General features: G+C 45.5%; 1 protein-coding gene across 6 annotated transcripts; it reads left to right on the top strand.

Annotated features, from left to right (window-relative positions):
- Window positions 1-1,107: 1,107 nt before the first annotated feature.
- sytl2b (synaptotagmin-like 2b) lies at window positions 1,108-17,799 on the top strand. Of its 6 annotated transcripts, XM_030107971.1 has the most exons (20): window positions 1,108-1,142; window positions 1,985-2,114; window positions 4,989-5,152; window positions 5,321-5,432; window positions 6,910-6,958; window positions 7,052-7,145; window positions 7,238-7,661; window positions 7,737-7,939; window positions 8,472-10,868; window positions 12,534-12,644; window positions 12,745-12,795; window positions 12,882-12,976; window positions 13,078-13,194; window positions 14,242-14,411; window positions 14,639-14,741; window positions 14,842-15,003; window positions 15,178-15,262; window positions 15,870-15,966; window positions 16,050-16,255; window positions 16,469-17,799. In XM_030107971.1, exons 2-20 carry the CDS (start codon window positions 2,014-2,016, stop codon window positions 16,615-16,617), a joined length of 4,890 nt encoding a protein of 1,629 aa, XP_029963831.1. In that variant the 5' UTR covers window positions 1,108-1,142; window positions 1,985-2,013; the 3' UTR covers window positions 16,618-17,799. The 6 variants fall into 6 exon arrangements, 5 of the variants coding, with proteins under 5 accessions (XP_029963831.1, XP_029963832.1, XP_029963834.1 ...); XM_030107972.1 differs by lacking the exon at window positions 13,078-13,194; XM_030107973.1 differs by lacking the exon at window positions 1,108-1,142 and having other exon boundaries at window positions 2,016-2,052.
- The last annotated feature ends 127 nt before the right edge of the window (window positions 17,800-17,926 follow it).

Below are 17,926 nucleotides of genomic sequence, written 5' to 3' on the forward strand. Positions count from 1 at the left end.
TTAAAAAGAACACTATTAGAATTTGGTAATGTTTTATGCCATATTACAGAAATCCAGTGAGGCTTATTTTATCTTTTTTTTTATTTCCAAATTCATGTGCATAGGAAATTATTTTAGTGTTTTCCATGTAAAGGGTTCAGTAATATTCCAATAAAATATTTATATTGCTTCTGACTTCAGGACGTTTCCAGGTCTTTCCCCTGAACATTTGACCCTGCAGAGGCCGGAGCGCTGGCCTCCTGATCCCTCATAGTTCTGTTAAAGCACACAGCAGTCCGGGCAGTTGTGTCCTGGTCTCTGTGTTTCAGTAGAACAGCTGCAGTCTGAAGTGTCCTGGTCTCTGTGTTTCAGCTGCAGTCTGAAGTGTCCTGGTCTCTGTGTTTCAGCTGCAGTCTGAAGTGTCCTGGTCTCTGTGTTTCAGTAGAACAGCTGCAGTCTGAAGTGTCCTGGTCTCTGTGTTTCAGTAGAACAGCTGCAGTCTGAAGTGTCCTGGTCTCTGTGTTTCAGTAGAACAGCTGCAGTCTGAAGTGTCCTGGTCTCTGTGTTTCAGTAGAACAGCTGCAGTCTGAAGTGTCCTGGTCTCTGTGTTTCAGTAGAACAGCTGCAGTCTCAAGCGTCCTGGTCTCTGTGTTTCAGCTGCAGTCTGAAGTGTCCTGGTCTCTGTGTTTCAGTAGAACAGCTGCAGTCTGAAGTGTTTCAGTAGAACAGCTGCAGTCTGAAGCGTCCTGGTCTCTGTGTTTCTGCCCCACACCCTTTAATCAAACATTATTACCATCAGTGAGCGCTGGAGACCCCTGCTGGTCAGCACCGGCCATTACACCGCAAACACGCTTCAGCTTGACTCGATAAAACCTTAAAATCTGCATTAAGCATGGTAGTTAATGGTATATTTAGATCATAAGATGATAGAGACGGCCCTCCAGAGCCTCCTGGAGCCCCCTGCCTCCCCCCGGGGGGGCCGGGGCAGCACGGCTGGTCCTCCCCGTCCACGCGCTCTGATCCGCCCCTTCAGCTCCGGGCGCATCCAGCGGCAGCGGACCTGTCGAGCAGGAGGGAAGAAAACTAAACGAAAACTTCATTCTGCTCTCTGAGCTCCTCTGTCATCCCGGGAAATACAGCAGCAGCTGGTGTGAAGACGACAGGTAAGAGGATAAAGTGTCCTGCTGCAGGTGAAACTCAAACTTCTGTCACTCTTCTTCTTTATTATTCATATTAATCTTTTAAAGCTAATTTGAGCTTAAACAACAGAAGAAAGATGTTTTTGCAGAGAGAAGTTTAAAACCAGTTTCTTCTCTGCTTTAACGAAGTGCTTCTTCTGTTGTGAGAGATAGTGAAAGATGAACACAACGTTTATTTAGATTAGTTTCGGAGACAAGACTTGGAGTTTACTTTTCCTGCAACTGGATAAAACATTGTTTTAAGTCGTTGCTTTGACAGCTGTTATTATTATTGGACCATTTATTTTTGCATTAGAGTTTCTGATGATGGTCAAGGTGGCCAAACTGAATGCCTGAGTGAATTTAATGTGCTTCTATTTTGCTCCACTTCAGTAGATCTTTTTTTATATTTTTATCTTATTTGTAATCTTTCTGTGTTCGTTTTTTTTTTCTTATTAATGAATTGAAAACATTAGATGGCCTTACTGTAACAAAAAGTTGAAATCAGATGGTTTGATTTTGCTCTTTTGAAGCTGAAGTTGTCACACATTATAGAATGACTGAATCTTCTTTGTCTTGGGAGAAGTTTCTGTCACATATGCCTGTTTTCAGTATATTCAGAGATGTGATGTTTGGAGATGTGTTCAGCGTTGCAGTTGGTGAATGACGTGCTGTGGAAAGTGTCAAATAACTAAGTCCTGAAGGATTTTAATTATCTGTTTTTAGACCATCTGCAGCTGCAGAGTGAGAAAAAAACAAAGTTATCAAGCGACTGACGCTGTTGTGGTTCTGATGTGTGACGGACTGAACATTCCTCCCCCCGCCAGCTGAGTGAGGAGGAGGAGGAGGAGGAGCGATGATTGACCTGAGCCACCTGACGGAGGAGGAGCAGGAGGTGATCATGACGGTGCTGAGGAGAGACGCTGAGCTGAAGAAAGCAGAGGAGGAGCGAGTCAGGTCGAAAATAGTGACAATGACTGTTCTTTTAATCTCACATTAAATTACACTGTCTGATATCGTACAATGAAATCCTGCATTCTTCTTCTTCTTCCTTTTCTTCTTCTTCTTCTTCTTCTTCTTCTTCTTCTTCTTCTTCTTCCTCTTCTTCCTCTTCTTCTTCTTCTCATCTTACATGAGCTGAGAGCTTTGGGGCCAACACTGAAGCTGGAGTCATGTTGTTGACTTAATGTCATTTCTTCTATTTAATAAGCGCTCCTGAGTATTTCCATCACTCGCCCTGTGAGAAGGCGTCTTTGTGGGACGGTTAAAATAATGCCTGCATGCCCATAATGGAATAACACAATAACGGCCTGGGCCCATACAGACGCTGACTCCTCGGATGAGAAGAAACCTCAATGTGAGCTCAGAAATTAGATTACAGCCATGGGAGAGGATCCTGCCGGTCTGCAGGACAGGAATAGAAACCCTGAAAGGCCTCGGCGACGAGACGCACATCGGCCGCGATGAGCCTCGGGGCCAGTCAGTCCAGCTTCACTGACTCTGATTCTGCTTCCGTTCAGTCCGGGACTGAAGCAAAGTGTGAAATACTGAAGCTTGGTTTGAGAAGAAGAAGAATGTGCACTTCATGGAGGAGGTCTAGATGCCCCACAGTGTGTATTCAGGGCATGTAAAGTGAAAAGAGAATCTCTGATGTATCTGAAGCTTGTAAACAAGGGCAGGAACGTCATGTCACATTCTTCACATAAGTAGAATTACAGGGTAGAAAAAGACTGGGAAACAAGGCAAAAGCACAAATTTAATTTTTCACTCAGCTCTCATTAAAATATTTCATTAAAATATTTTGAAATGAGAACTTTTCATAGGACCACACGGCGGTGCAGTGGTTAGCGGTTAGCCACACAAGGTCCTGGGTTCAAATACCAGCCGGGGCTCGGGGCCTTTCTGTGTGGAGTTTGCATGTTCTCCCTGTGTGTGTGTGGGTTCTCTCTGGGTACTCCGGCTTCCTCCCACGGTCCAAAAACATGCATGTCAGGTTAATTGGTCGCCCTAAATTGCCCCTAAGTGTGAATGTGTGAGTGGATGGCTGTATGTCTGTGTATGTCAGCCCTGCGACAGACTGGCGACCTGTCCAGGGTGACCCCGCCTTCACCCTCAGCAGCTGGATCGGCTCCAGTGACCCCGAAAGGGAAAAGCGGTAAAGAATGAATGAAGTTTTCATTTTCTGTTTGTAGAATATTTTGACTTTTAAAGTAGAAGTAGTAGAAGTGTTGGTATTCTGATTTAAAGCATAATGCTGCATCATATTTTATATCTCATATCTTTAAACTGTCTCTACATGAAAAAAAAAAAGATCAACCCAGAGATGTAGGAAAAGTTTTACATTCCTTTTAGCTCATTTAATAAACAATCTAGTGTTCTGTTTGCAAAAAGTGGAAAATATATGATTTTTTTTGCATGTTGAAACTTGACAGACTACGATGTCTGAGAAGCAGAAGTGTTTTGGATTTTTGTAATTCTCACCAATTTCAGAATCTGTTGAAGAAACTACCCTTATCTCAACGACTAACACCTCCAATCAGCTTTAATCATTGTTAGTTTAGAGTCGCTGTGTGGTCAGATAAACGGCTCAACTGCAGTACAAATGTGAAATTTACAAAGAAGTGAAATTTACAAAGAAGTAGGATTCATTTTTACCAGAATGCCATGTTTTACTTTGAAAACAGATACGACCGTAGTTCTACTTTATATCAAACAATGTAACCTCTTTTTATTAAAGGACTTTGAGTATTGAAACAAAACCAAAAAAACTTGGTATTCAGCCATAATTCGAATGCTGATTTATTTCTTCACTTTCAGCTGTTTTGTTGTAATAAACTGTAACTATAAATCGTTCTTACAGAGGTTCAAACAACTAATGAGCCACTTTTATAATAATTACAAACAGTGAGTGAAATAAAAATGAATACTCAGGTGAATTACTTAGTAATGTATCTACTGAGGTGCAGTAGCGCAGGGTTTCGCCTCCTCTGCCTGCTGAGAAGAGGAACTGAACAATGGGTGTGTGTTCACAAACACTCTGTTCATCCACTGAAGCGACGGTCCGAACCGCCTCCTGCAATCTAACAGGAATAATGTGAATACCTCAGAAGGCAGAATGCGTTTCCAATCATCTTTAAAAGTCAGCATGAAACAATGAGCTGTTCAGGCTGGAGCTGGCCGGCTGGCTCCTTCTATCAGTGGGATCCTGAATGCCGGCTGTGTCTCCGCCGCTCGGCTGTAAAAGGATTAAACCAGCAGCCGGTAATAATGTGCGGCCCTTCCCTCACATGACCGGCGTGCTTCCCTGTCAAGAGGAAAGATGAGTCTGACTGCTCTGTCTTTTTTTTTTCTCCTTTCTCTCTTTGATTTAATTTGAACTTGAAGGAAATGTTTTTCTCACATGGGTTTTTTTCTTCTTCACTCAAATCACAGAAACATTTCATTCCTTTGCTCCAAGGTCCACAAAAACACTTCCTAACATCAAAAACAAAAACAAGTAAGAATGGAAACTCAGTATCCGACAGAAGCTTCCCCACTTGTGCCTCCTTTGCTTGAATGAAACAGCCGGCGGTGCTCCCTGTTGCTTTGTCTGCCCTCAGCTTTATGTTTCACCTCATATTCGGAGATTAGTGCAGCTCAAACTGAATTAAAACGGTGTCAGATTCTCCAGCCGCCGCAGCCCGAAGCAAGCATTGTCTCGTTTTGTTCTCTCCTCGCCTCTGTAGCCATTCAGCGGGAAACGCCACTCAGCTGGGATTAGCATGGCGGATAAAGGCCTCTCAAATCCAGCGTTTACACACGTCTCTGTTGTGCTTCTGCTTTCCTCGACAGGAAACTGGAGAAAATCCTGAGCGGCGGGCCGCAGACGGACAGCAAGCTGAAGTACCTGACGGGCGAGTGGTTCTACGAGGCCAAGTCTCAGAGGCACTCGGACAAGATCCACGGCTCCGAGATCATCCTGGCCTCCATGAGGCAGGGCCGGGCGGCCAGCCTGGGTCAGCAGAACTCACAGCTGCTTGTTATTCACTCGCTGTGTTGTGTTTAATTCGAGCCGGGGATTAGAGTTTCTCTCCTTCAGGGCCGACTGTTAAAAAGGGAAGAAACGAATGAAATGAGAAATGGACTGCCGCTCACAGGCTTCTTCACGCTGCTTTCCGCTGCAGACGGGTCTCTGAGAGTGGACCGGTCCAGGATGTCCAGCAGTCGCGGTTCAGACATCGTGCCCCCGCAGAAACCCGCCAGATGTTTTGAGGCACAGCAGCCGAAGCAGAGAAAGTAAAAGATTCTTTTTTTCGTTCAGAATGTGATCTGTTCGTCTCAGAGCTATCAAAAACACTCACACACACACACACACACACACACGCACACCAAATGTCAGCAGAGACTCCACAGACTGCCAGATTATAAGAAGATATGATGTCTGAGTGGAAGCCTGGAACATCTGAACCAGCTTCTCTGTTCATGATGCTTTTGTTATTTTATCAGCATAAATGTGTGTGTGTTTAGAGCTAATGGTGACTTGGTGTGTGTGAGTGTGTGTGTAAACATAGGTGGTGCTGATTGTTTTATTGCTCAGCAGCAGCTACTGTCACTTCATTCCACAGCAGGAAAAAAAAAAAAGGTTTCAAGGTTTATTTAAAGTTGTCGGCGATAAGACGAGCTCCTCTCAGCAGGAGTTATCAGCTTGTTCTCCGGAGGTGTCAGGACGGCCCGATCCGGAACCGCCAAGCGTTTCTTTCAGAAACACCGAGATGTTACGACAGTCTGAAGTCTTTTCTCTGTCACACCTGATCGGACACACCGGCCATTGTGACTGAAACACAGCGTTAAGTTATTTTGTGACTCATGTGACACATTCAGGACGAAGCTAACGTCAATATTTGATCTGGATGAGCCGAGGCTCAAAACATTCGACCCCTCTCAGACATTTATAGCCTGACTCTTACAATCCGTCGCGTTATTTATACTTTACGAGCACTTTTGATGCAGAACACAGACTTCATTCATCGTGTTCAAGCGTAAAATAACTTTCTTGAGATGTTTTCTGGTACATCTTTGATATTATTGGACGGGCTGGATGAGGATTCATCTTCTCTCTTTGATATTGTAATTATTCACGAGCCAACAAGCTCCAGTCATGCGGAAAAAAAACACAGCCTTAGCTGTGAAACCGAGAAATAATGACAAGTTGTATCTTATCTGACACTATATATTTGAAAGAAAATCATGTAAAATTCTTTTAAAAAGCTAGAGATGCTCTGTGCATCTTTAAAAAGAGCTTTTTCATGAAGGTGAAAAGTGAAAAATAGCCAAATCTTCCTTACGTTTAGAATAGCACAAATCAGAGTGCCTATATGTTTAAAAAAAAATGTCCTTGCATTGATTATGGAAAGATAACTTTTACTCTGCTGAGGATTATCAATATAGCAAAAGACAGCAAAAATACCGACAGTGCAAGACTGCAGAAACTATGCAGTCAGGGTGGAGTCTGTGAGGATGGCGGCTCTGCAGAGAGGACCGTGGAGTCCTGCTGATCCAGGCACAGACTGGAATAGACTGCTGGACAAAAATGTCAAAAAGTACACTAATACAAATTTGAAAATAACAAGTGACTAACTCACATGACTGTGGATGAATTAAAGCATATAAAAAAAACTGCAAATTAGTGGATTGTGTTGATAGCTACATCGTATTTTTAAAGTTTCTCTCGTTTTTTTAGTTACTAAACATTCTGTGTGTTTTGTTCCAACAGCGATGCAGAGAAAGAAAACCAGGACTCATCAGTTTGTTCTCCCAGACTGGTGAGCAAACATCTCAAAGCCTGTTTTCAAGGTCATTTTTCTTCTGTAGCCGTTCTGACTGTTAACATTTTCCTCTTTTTGTTCTTCTTCTAGCCGAGACACAACCCTTTTAACCGCCCGTCTCTGATCGTTGTTGAGCCTCCTGAAAACAGTTCTGACCTCTCGACCAGTCGGGACCCAGAGACAGGTTTGACCTCGGATGACCTGAACACGTTCCATTCAGCCGGTGAAACAGGAAGTCGCACAGTGGTCCTGTTTTCTCCTCTCTGTTCGCCTCAGCGCCCGTCTCTCCGCTGAAGAGCCGCCCAGCGTGTGAGGCCAGCCAGGCGGAGGCCTCCGTCACGCCAGACGCCTCCTCTGTGGCTTTCAGGCCGGTGCCGAAGAAAAGGACGTTTCTCGCAAGACGGACAGAAGGCACCTGCTCTGGGGCAGACGCTCCGGGCGGGTCGGCGGCGGTCGTTCCCGCCCCGCGGCGAAGCCTCCAGCAGGCGTCCAGCGGCAGCTCTGAGTCGTCCCGCCCAAAGAGCCGAGAAGAAATGCCTCCGAAAGCCGCAGCGCCGCTGCCTGATGGGATACCTCAGCCTGTTCAGCCGTCCAGGCCTGCAGGCGGACGTCCAGCGCAGCCGCCACGCCACGCATCGCAGGTCTCCTCCAACTCCAGTCTGGAGAGACCAAGACTCACCGCCTCTGAAAAAACTGACAGGTCAGTTCAGAGCTTCTGTATTTAATGAAAGCCTTTAATGTTTCCACTGCTCATCGCAGTCTGCTGGATTTACAGACCAGCCGTGTTCACCAGGAGCAGCAGCTCCATCGAGAGGAAGAGTCAGCAGAGGACTGAAGAAGAAGAAGAAGAAGAAGACAGTCGGACACAGAGAGAGCATCCAGATTTAAATCTCTTCAGAGAGATCGGCAGCCGCATGGACCCGGCAATGACCCCGGCAATGACCCCGGAGGAGCTCAGTTTACCCCAAAGCACTGTGGGTGAGTTCAGTGACCTTTAACCCCTGTACATTTCGAAGGAAGGAAGTTCATAATAAAGAGTCAGGAGAAAAATTCTGACAATGTCAATAAAGTGTCAGTAAAAGTCAAAAAGGATCAACTACCCGGAAGAGGGAAAGGGAACTTGTAAAAGTTAAAAAATATAGATCATAGTTTTTATTACATGCTATAAAGAACAACATAGGTCGGTTCAGATCCACGTTGTGATGTTGTTTTATTGTACTAGCTGAAGCCTTGTTCACCTTCTGATGATCTAAAAACCTGGAAATTAGGAAACTAAAATCCATGTGTTGCCTTCATGTGCATTCATGTTACGGTTTGGCCAAATTCCAGCAACAATTTGTACATATCTGATGTTTTGGGGATGTAGAAGAAGCTATTGGACTGTCTTGAGATCTTTTAATTTTAATCAGGAGCCGGTGATCGATTAAGTAATTAGATGCCACTTGTTGACTGTTTACAACACAAACAAATGTATCAGTTGCTGCATCAACCTCTCCTCCTCTTTTTTTAGATCCAGTTCCTCCGATATCCTACGATCTTCACTTCATCGATCAGTCCGATCAGTGTGTCCAGAGGCCCGGTCAGACACACGTCTTCAAACTGTCCACTCAGACCAGCAGTCCCGACGGAGACGAGGAGGACTCCATCGCCAAGGTGCTGGACTGGTTCAGCCGCAGCGTGGACAGCAGTGAGTGGCTGAACTCTGACGAAGGGCCAGAAGCCACAAAGTTCTCCGAGGTCGGCTCGTCAAGACGGGAGGAGCCGTCGGCCGACACCACCGGGAGAAAGAGGGAGAGTCTGATGAAAAGACTGACCGCCGAGGAGGAGAAAGACTTCAGAGGTTCAGGCAGGAAAGGTGGAAAGGAGCTGATCGAAACTCAAGGAAAACTGAAGACGAGCACAGGAGAGGGAAAGGTCTCACAAGACGGAGAAAACAGTGTTGATGAGAACCAACCTCCGAAAATCTCTCATCTGAAGTCGTTCTGGGAGAAAAGCAACGCCGGCCCTAAAATACTCGTCAGCAAATTGGTCACACCAGCCGACAAAGGGCAAAAGCCTCCTGAGCAGCCAGCAGAGAAAGCGTCTGATATCCTCTCTGCTCCTCGATCACACAGCGAGAGAGGGACTCCCGGCAAGATCACCTCCAGCCGCAGTGACGAGAGGGAGCAGCAGCTGGTGATCAACCCACGGACGGACAGTTTGCATCTTCATGACCAAAAGCACGCCGACCATCCGGTGACGCATTCGCCTCAAAGACGCAACAATGACGTAACGTACAGCTCAGATTATTTTATATTGCTGAACAGTCCTCAAGCGGCCGACCGAAGCTCAGAAATGGAAACGCCATGTGTCACCAAACGCAGCCCAGGTTTAAAATCAGCCAACGGCCTCGTAGCTGAGACCACCGCTCCAGTCAGACCATTCAGGGAGGAGCCGTCGAGGATCGTTCCTGCAGCTCATCTAGATGCAAATCTGCAAACCAGGGGAAGTCTAGACTCAGAGCAGGCCCCTCTGTCCAGAAGCAGTCCATACATGGACTACAAGCTAAGTGTTAATGATGTGCAAATCCCCACGAAAGCACATATTTACAGTGAGGCAACTGAAGAGAGAAAAAGGAGGGACTCTGAGGACAAAGGCACGTCTCATAAAGCTAAAGATGAATCTTTGGGTAAGGACAGAGCTCATAGTCCTCATTCTAATAGGCAAGAAAGTACAGCAGAGAAGATCAAGCAGCTCAAGTCCTTCTGGGAGCAGGAGAGGAGCAGGCCCATAGTCTATACAGGCAAACCAAAACCCTCTGAAGATGGAAAAGCTGCACGTGGAGCCAATCAGGCAAAGCTGAATAAAAGATTCACAAAGTCGGAGTACGACCTGAGGTCACTGGGGAATGAATTAGACAGCGATCCGGAGCACACCAACAAAAATCATCCCAATTTCACGGTTGTTCCTCTGAATCAGAGACTAGAGAAGGTTTCTCCGAGCCTCAGCGCGAGCCGGTCGCAGTTCAACACCTTGCGTGATTTCTGGGACGACACCACGTCGGACTCCAAGGGTCTGTCTCCTTATGACAAACCGAAAAGCCCCAAAAGAAAAGAGCCCACAGCTGCACAGCTGCCCTCCTTGGAGGCTAAAGGTGGCGAGACACAGGTGTATCGATTAGCCTCGGCAGCCGAGAAAAGCAGACCACCGGTCACGAAATCATCTCCGTCTCATCAGATCCGACCGAAGTCGCCGCACGACAGACAGACAGGAACCGGACCGAGAGTTCTGAGTGACGGCAAAAGCAGCCAGCACGTGTCAGCAGAGCAGAGGCAGTCCAGGAGGGGCCTGAAGGACTCCGGTCGAGAGGAGAGACCTCCCAAACCCCAGAGCAGTCCACGGAAAGACATCCGCTCCCCCAAGAGAAAGGACAGCTTCAGCATGTCCAGCAGTCGTGGAAACTCTTTGCGTCGCGCCACCAGCATGTTCTCCCTGAGCGCTCCGGACGACGCGGACCAGAGCCAGCTCCGGATAGACGTCAGCCCCGTGCACTCTCACAGCAGGAAGCAAAGGCAGGGCGCCGACAAAGGCAGCGCGTCCAGAGAGGAGGCTCTGACTCCCCCGCTGGCGCGGGCGTTCGTCCCCACCGATTACCGCCATTACCTGGGGATGACCGACAGGACCAGCGTACACACCTCGCTCGCCCCGGCCGCCGAGGACGAGGGCTCGGAGGGAAAGTCCGGGTACGAACCCGGCCCTGGGGGACTGGTGAGAGCCAGCACGCCGGTGAGCGGCGAGGAGCGTCACGGCTGGAGGGACGGCAGGGCGGGCCAGCGCCCCCTGTGGGCGACCTACAGCAGTTCAGACACGGGGCAGGAGTCGTCGCTCAGCAGTACGTCAGAAAGCTGGTCGTCCTCCAGAAAAAACCGTGAGTGCCATGTTTTTTTAGAGTACGGTAGATGTTTTTGTTGTAATTATAATCTTTACATTTTTCTCCATGAACAAGCTAAATTCACCCCAACAAATTTTTTGAGTGAAAACAGAAAATTTTCATTGTGTTTTGCACATCTGTTCGCACAACTTTTTGAAGACGGCTCTGACTCCGTCTCCATGTTGACAGGAGAAAACAAAACTTTTCATAAACACTGCTACTGCCATATGCACCACGGCGGTCGTAAAGAGTTCTTCTGCTCATGTGCGAGATGGACAGTAACAATGTTTTCCTCCAGAGTATCATGGCTCCCAGTCCACGCTCTCCTGGATATGGTCCTGGTCCTGGTCCCAGTCCAGATTCTCCTGGTCCTGGTCCCAGTTAGCAGTTAGCAGTCTAACTTCACAGTCTGTCCACAGGAGTTAAAATAGATAACAGCATCTCCTGGTGGTCTGGCATACTAACTACATCAGTGTTTTTGCTTTTTCTGTGTAAAGGACACGGTTCAAAAAACCGTGTGACTGCAATCTTTCTCTGAAATAAAAATGCACAAGGCTTTCCGTGCACACGGGGCCTAACGCTACCAAAAAAAAAAAAAAAAGAAAAAATCAGTGTCTTGAAAATCTCAGTAAAGTAAGCCTGTAGCTTATCTCACATCATGAACAATAGCATCCAGGCAGTATAGATTATCTGGTATTTTAAATCGATCATTTTTAACCCTTTTTTTAATGAGCCCTTGGAATGTTGTCGATCCCTGGCAGGAAATGTCAGCTGCAGAAAACCGCTGAGAAAACACACAATAACAACACATAGTCTATTTTTACCTATTTTTTTAATATGAATATGGAAAATAAAAAACATTTTGAAGACCACAAGGGTTAAATAAAATAGGCAAAAAGTGATGAATAAATAGATATTCAAACTATAAAAAGAATCATGAGCTGAGGCTCCTTCCCAACGACCCCAACAAAGATTCCAGTTTGAAAAAAATCATCATAAATTTGTCAATAAATGTGTCACAGACAGGATGTTGGTCACATTATTTTTAGGAATTATTCTAATCCTTTTTTGAAGCTGGAGTTGGTGAAGAAGTAAAAGCTAAACAGAACTGAAACCCTGCTGGTGAGTAGATATTACAGCTTTAGTTTATTCACGACCTCGTTGCTTCATTTCACAATGCCTCCAGAGTGAAGCAGTTTCAAGCTGCTGAGGAGAAGCCAGACCTCGTGCTCGCTGAGACGGTTGACTGTCGCCGTGTTTTGGTTACAGCTGTATCCTTATCTACATGTCCGTGTGCAGCTGTCAGTGTTGGCAGAGGCAGAGCTGTGTAAACAGAGCGAGTACCTGTGGTCAGCAGGCCGTGTTTGGTTTGTAGGTCGGGCCCTTCGGAGCTCGAACTTTACTGAAACTACAGAGAAGGCAACAAAAAAGTGACGACTTGAGCAGTTTGCTTTACAGCAGCTTCCCTTCAACGTTTGACTAAAGCATATACGTGCTGTCATGTATATCATGTGTCAAACATAAAGCCCGTGGGCCATAATTGGCGCCCAATAGGTTCCAGTCTGGCCCAGGGAAAGATAAAGCAATTTGAAAAAAACTTACAAAGAAGCCACTCAAAATGAATGGTACCAGATAGTCACAACATTCTCCTCCGATTTGCAGGTGAGAATGATGATGAGCAGAATCCTGTGAAGAAGGCGCTGTGGCGAGCAGAAATACGGCCCAAAAATCTGGCTAAGAGCATGGAGGACATCACAGGACCTTTATCACCGCGTGAGCACGTCCCCAACTCCACAGTCACCTGTTATTATACTGTAGGTGAAAAGAAAAGAACATTTGAGTGACATTCTTCACTTCTCACAATTTTTCTCAGGACAGGAAAGAAGACCCGACCCGACTTCAGAGCTCAGACGCATTAGTGATGGTAAAAAATGTTGATTTTTATTTGTAAACTAATTAAGTAAATTAATCAAAATGTTTAATGTTGAGCCTCTCTGTTCTGCTCTTTAGTTTCATCCATCCCATCGCCCTCTTCGTCCCTGTTTTCTGACTCAGACTACCTGAAGGAAATGAGCAAATCTGTGCCTTCGTTCCTCCAGAACGAGGTAAAACTTTGGCGCCTCGTGTTGCCTCGGTTGGCTGAATCCTGCGGTGCTTCTTCGCAGTGCTCGGAGCTGTCCTCCCGCTCCCGCTGTCTGTGTTTCAGGATGCAGACAGAGGCAATGCCGCCCTGTTTGAGAACGGTTACCATCCGGGACGGCTGTCGACGGGCAGATCAATCACTAACCTGAGCAGCTCCTCTGGCATGAAGCCCGTGTCTCCTGTATGTTTCCACACAGCTAAAGCACCAAGGAACCATTTCAATAGCTTCACTGTGTGAAGCGTCTGTAAACACAAACACTACAAATGTTCTTTATGTAGGGAACAAGGAAATGGTAAAAACATATGCTACGAAAAAAACCCAAGGAGATAAAGGTATATAAAACAGCAGTGTTTGGTGTTGTTATCAAATCAAATCTGTTGAAAAGTGCAAAATTCAGCAAAACCACAATTTATAACTTCAGTGATGAATCTAAATTAGATTTATTTTTCTCAGTGGATGTTTGTGAAAAGTAATAGCATTTTTTTGGACTTTTTTAAAAGAGCAAAAGAAAGTTGTGCCATTCACTCATCAATAGTGTAACTGAATCAGTCTTCAATTCAGAGCTTTCTTCACTGGCAAGCAGAACATAATGATATTTTATATCATGATATTTTATATATTACTGAACTGTAGGGAGTAAAAGTGGAAGGTGTTCAGAAAAATAGATATTTATACCATGTCTGTGCCACTGATTCTCAAAAACTGGATGTTCTCCAGAGAAATTTTTATTTCTCACTATTAAAAACATGATTAAAACTATAGAGTTCAAATCAGTAGTTATATGAAATGGTTCCCACATTTTCAAACTGCTGGTTCACTTTAATGAGTGAATGTTGGACTTTTCTCACTTCACACCCGAGAGCTCTGTGCCGTGTCACTCGTCTCTTTATTTCGAGCCGTTCCTGCACGCTGGCTCAATAACCGGAATGCCACGGCTTCCCGAGACACTTGATGGAGCAGACCTGTCTTCCATGTCATTAACTCCACCTCCGCCTTTCCCTTTCTTTTGCATTTAGCAAAAAAAACATATAACTAACAAAAGTGAATTCATTACATTTTCTGACTTCCTGTTCTGTTTAGACAGTAGCCAGATCTGAAGGGGGAACCGGCAGCCTGGTCTTAATGCTCAAAGTGTTTTCCTCCGTACAGATAAATGTAATCCTGGTGTTTCTTTCCTGTCCCATTGTCGGACTGTATTGTCCCACCCCTCTCTGTGTTTGCGCCCAGCTCAGCGGGAGCGTGATGACCATGTACAGCGCAGACTTTGGGAATGTGGAAGTTCAAGGACACATCCAGTTCTCCATCAACTACATTCAGAGGCTGCGGGAGTTCCACATCTTCGTGGCTGAGTGTGGAGACCTGGCTGCGGTGGAACCCAAGAGGGGCCGCTCCGATCCGTGAGTGCATTAACCCTCACCCTGTTTCCACTGAGATCTCATTCATCTCGTTTAACTTCCCTTCATCGTTTGTACCCAGTTTGTCCAATTCAGTTTCACAGAGAGTTTTGAATTTTGTTTTTGTCCTGTCACTGTTCTGAGCATTAATCCAGCGATGTTCCGGATGTTCACATATGATCGGGATCCACTAAAAGTCTAACTCAACCGTCGGTGTTCTGTTTGTGGAGGTACGTCAAAAGCTACCTGGTTCCTGACAAGGCGAACCTGGGAAAGAGGAAGACGTCAGTGAAAAAGAAGACGCTAAATCCCACTTTCAACGAGATCCTCAGAGTAAGAACATGCAGATTCGGTGCCAACGCGGACACTTTCCCACCCTGCAAAGCTCGCCCGACAACAAACAAAAGCAGCCTGCCGTCCTCTGTCCCCACAGTATCGTGTTCGCTTGGAGTACCTCCGCACCCAGACGCTCATTCTCTCCGTCTGGCATCACGACACCTTTGGCAGGAACAGCTTCTTGGGTGAGGTGGATGTGGACCTGTCCAAGTGGGACTTCGACCACACCCAGATGAACTACTTAGCCCTGAAAGCAAGGGTAACGCACACACACACACACACACACGTTTATCAGATAGATGCTGTATATTTTACCCCGTGGTCGGCCTGCTCCGTCTTTTCTTCCTCCCAGTTAGTTTGGTCTGGTTATATCACATGGTGATGAATTTTTTGGGGGGATGATCCGTTTATGTAACCTCTCCTCTGTGTCAAGGCAACGCCCACTCTAGCGCCATCCAGTGGGCAAGGAGAGATGAGAGTCGCCATACGTTTCCTGCCACAGATCATCCACAGTGAAGGTCTGCTCACAAAAAAAAAAAATAATAATGATATGTGGAGCTGTTTTCTCCGTGTATATAACTGCATAAAATTAAAGAATGTTGTATTTTGGTCTCACAATGAGCACTTTAGATCTGTGTTTACTCTAGAGGGCCATTTTCTATTCATAAATTCTCATCCATCCCTTAAAGGGCGTGTTGAGGAGTAGTCATTTCATTACAGTCTGCAAATTCACTGCTAGATGTCGCTAAATCCCCACATTGCTCATTCAGAAATGATCAGTCAAGCTTGTTCAGCCTGTTTGGGATTTGTCATGAGTTCGTCCAAGACTGTCCACTTCCTCGTTAGCATTTCTCCATGCTGCACTGACTGTTTAAGATCTGAATTCTGAATCCAATTAGAATAAATTTACAAGTCAAGATATGTATTTCAAACTACATTAAGTCAAAAATTCTCACCTTGTGCCACATTCAGCCTCTTAGTGCCTCTTCTTGACATTCATCATCATAGTCGTAATTCATCAGCTTAAACTGGTTATTCAGTTTTTATAGCATAATGCAGCTTCATAGAATATATTTTTTTATCCCGTGAAGTCTCTGAATCATTAATATTTCTGTAAATTTGCAGGTAAAGAAGGTCACAACACCGGAGAGATTCACATCTGGGTCAAAGAATGCAAGAACCTACCTCTGATCAGGGCCACCATTGATCCATATGTGAAGTGGTACGAACAAATATTCATCTGAAGCATCGTTTCATATGTTCTTACTGTCCTCTAACATGATTTCTTGTAAATCTGCTCCTCAGCTTCGTGCTGCCGGACACCAGCAGGAAGAGCCGGCAGAAGACGCGTGTGCTGCGCAGGACGGTGGATCCGGTCTTCAACCACACCATGGTCTACGACGGCATCCGGAATGTGGACCTGACCGAGGCCTGCGTCGAGCTCACCGTCTGGGACCGAGACAGACTGGCCAGCAACCTGCTGGGAGGCCTGAGGCTCGGAGCCGGAACAGGTACCGCGTCCAGAGAGGAGCACATATTCAACCAAGAGTCTCCAGGCGACACCAACAAAGAGTTGCTCACTGGTTCATTACAGTGTCAAGATGAATCATCATTCATAGTTTGTATTGAGTTTGTTTTGGACACAAAAAGTTTTAAAATACACACTGTGTCTGAAAGGCGAGCTGGGCTTTCAGTGTTCGCTCCTGACTGTGTTTTCTCCGCAGGCAGAAGTTACGGTGCGGCAGTGGACTGGATGGACTCCAGTCCTTACGAGGTGGCGCTGTGGGAGCGCATGATCGCCTCCCCAAACGAGTGGGTGGAGGACGTGCTGCCGCTGAGGGTGCTGAACTCTGCGAAAACCGCCTTCATGTAAACACCGCTGCCTCAAGACCCTGCTGAACACCGTTCGTCACAGTTCAGTCTGGAAGTACTTTTGAAGTGTTCCAATGAAAAACTGGATTAAACAACATGGCTGTGATCTTACAAAAAAAACGTCTGGCGCTGTCTAGCAAAGCAAAGTCCCGACAAACAAGAGCAACATTGTTACTTTCTTAGCTGAACCTCCTCAGGTTCAAGCAAGATTTCTCAGTCAGTTATACAGTATTGGTTCACAGCAACACTGAATCAAATTTAGTCGACGACTCAAAGTAAAAAGAAAGGAAACGACGTCATCTGGCTATTTTAAAGCTGCAGACAGGAAAACAACTGCAGAATCGCTCTCCGTAGACTTGTGAGTCAGTTCAGTCTGTGTAGGCTACAGTTTGGCCAAACATTCACCCTTCATCAGGATTTTCACAGAACTTCAAATATTATGACTAAAGTGTGAAAGAAGAAGAAAAAAACAGGTTTATAAGCTATTTCAACAACTCTTCCTCACTCCATATGAAGGGATGCGTGCACACAGGAACACTGCTCTGAAGGCAACTGCCAGCTGATGAAGAGCCACTGCACTGTCAGTGAATATTTACACAAGAAGAAACTTGTGTAAACTATATGTGTGGAGGCATTCTCTTCATTTGATGTGATTTAAAAAAAAGCCACACAGCTGTAGTGATTCATATACATTTTGCACAGTCGTGGCGGAAGTTAACCAGCTTTGCAAGCAGAAGCATTCATAACTCTTAAAGCGTTAATCAGTTAAGTACTATGTAAACTGCGCAGCACTTGCAGATTAACCAGACACTCGCTGGCATAATCACCATTTTATAAACACAGCTGGCTTAAACGAAACAGATGCTGACTTCCATGTGAAAAATTCCACACCAGACCTTTAAGAAAACCTCCGTCATCGTTACGTCTTCACTCAAGCAGCTGGATCTCCCGAACACTTTTTTCTCCCCTCAGGTTTACACTGACTTTGACAACATTTTTACACACCTGTATGGACACGACAGCAGGTGTGGTGTGTATTGTAAGGTCTGTTCCACTCAGCTCTATTAAACTGAAATTGCTTTGAAAAAAATGGAACTCATCTCCTTTGATTTTACGTTTTTATTGTGATTAAAAAAAAAAAAAAAGACAGAATGGACTGAGTGACACGTTAGTTTTTATTATATTTTCCTGGCTAATATCCACAAGGTTTTATGTTGTTTCTCCAGTGGTCTCCAATATTAAATTCTACTGATTCTTGTCTGAGGACATTTGTCATAACTCTCACAGCATACAGATAAGACTTCAAACAT

This window comes from Salarias fasciatus, chromosome 14 (assembly GCF_902148845.1).
Source record: "Salarias fasciatus chromosome 14, fSalaFa1.1, whole genome shotgun sequence".
NCBI classification, from domain to species: domain Eukaryota; kingdom Metazoa; phylum Chordata; class Actinopteri; order Blenniiformes; family Blenniidae; genus Salarias; species Salarias fasciatus.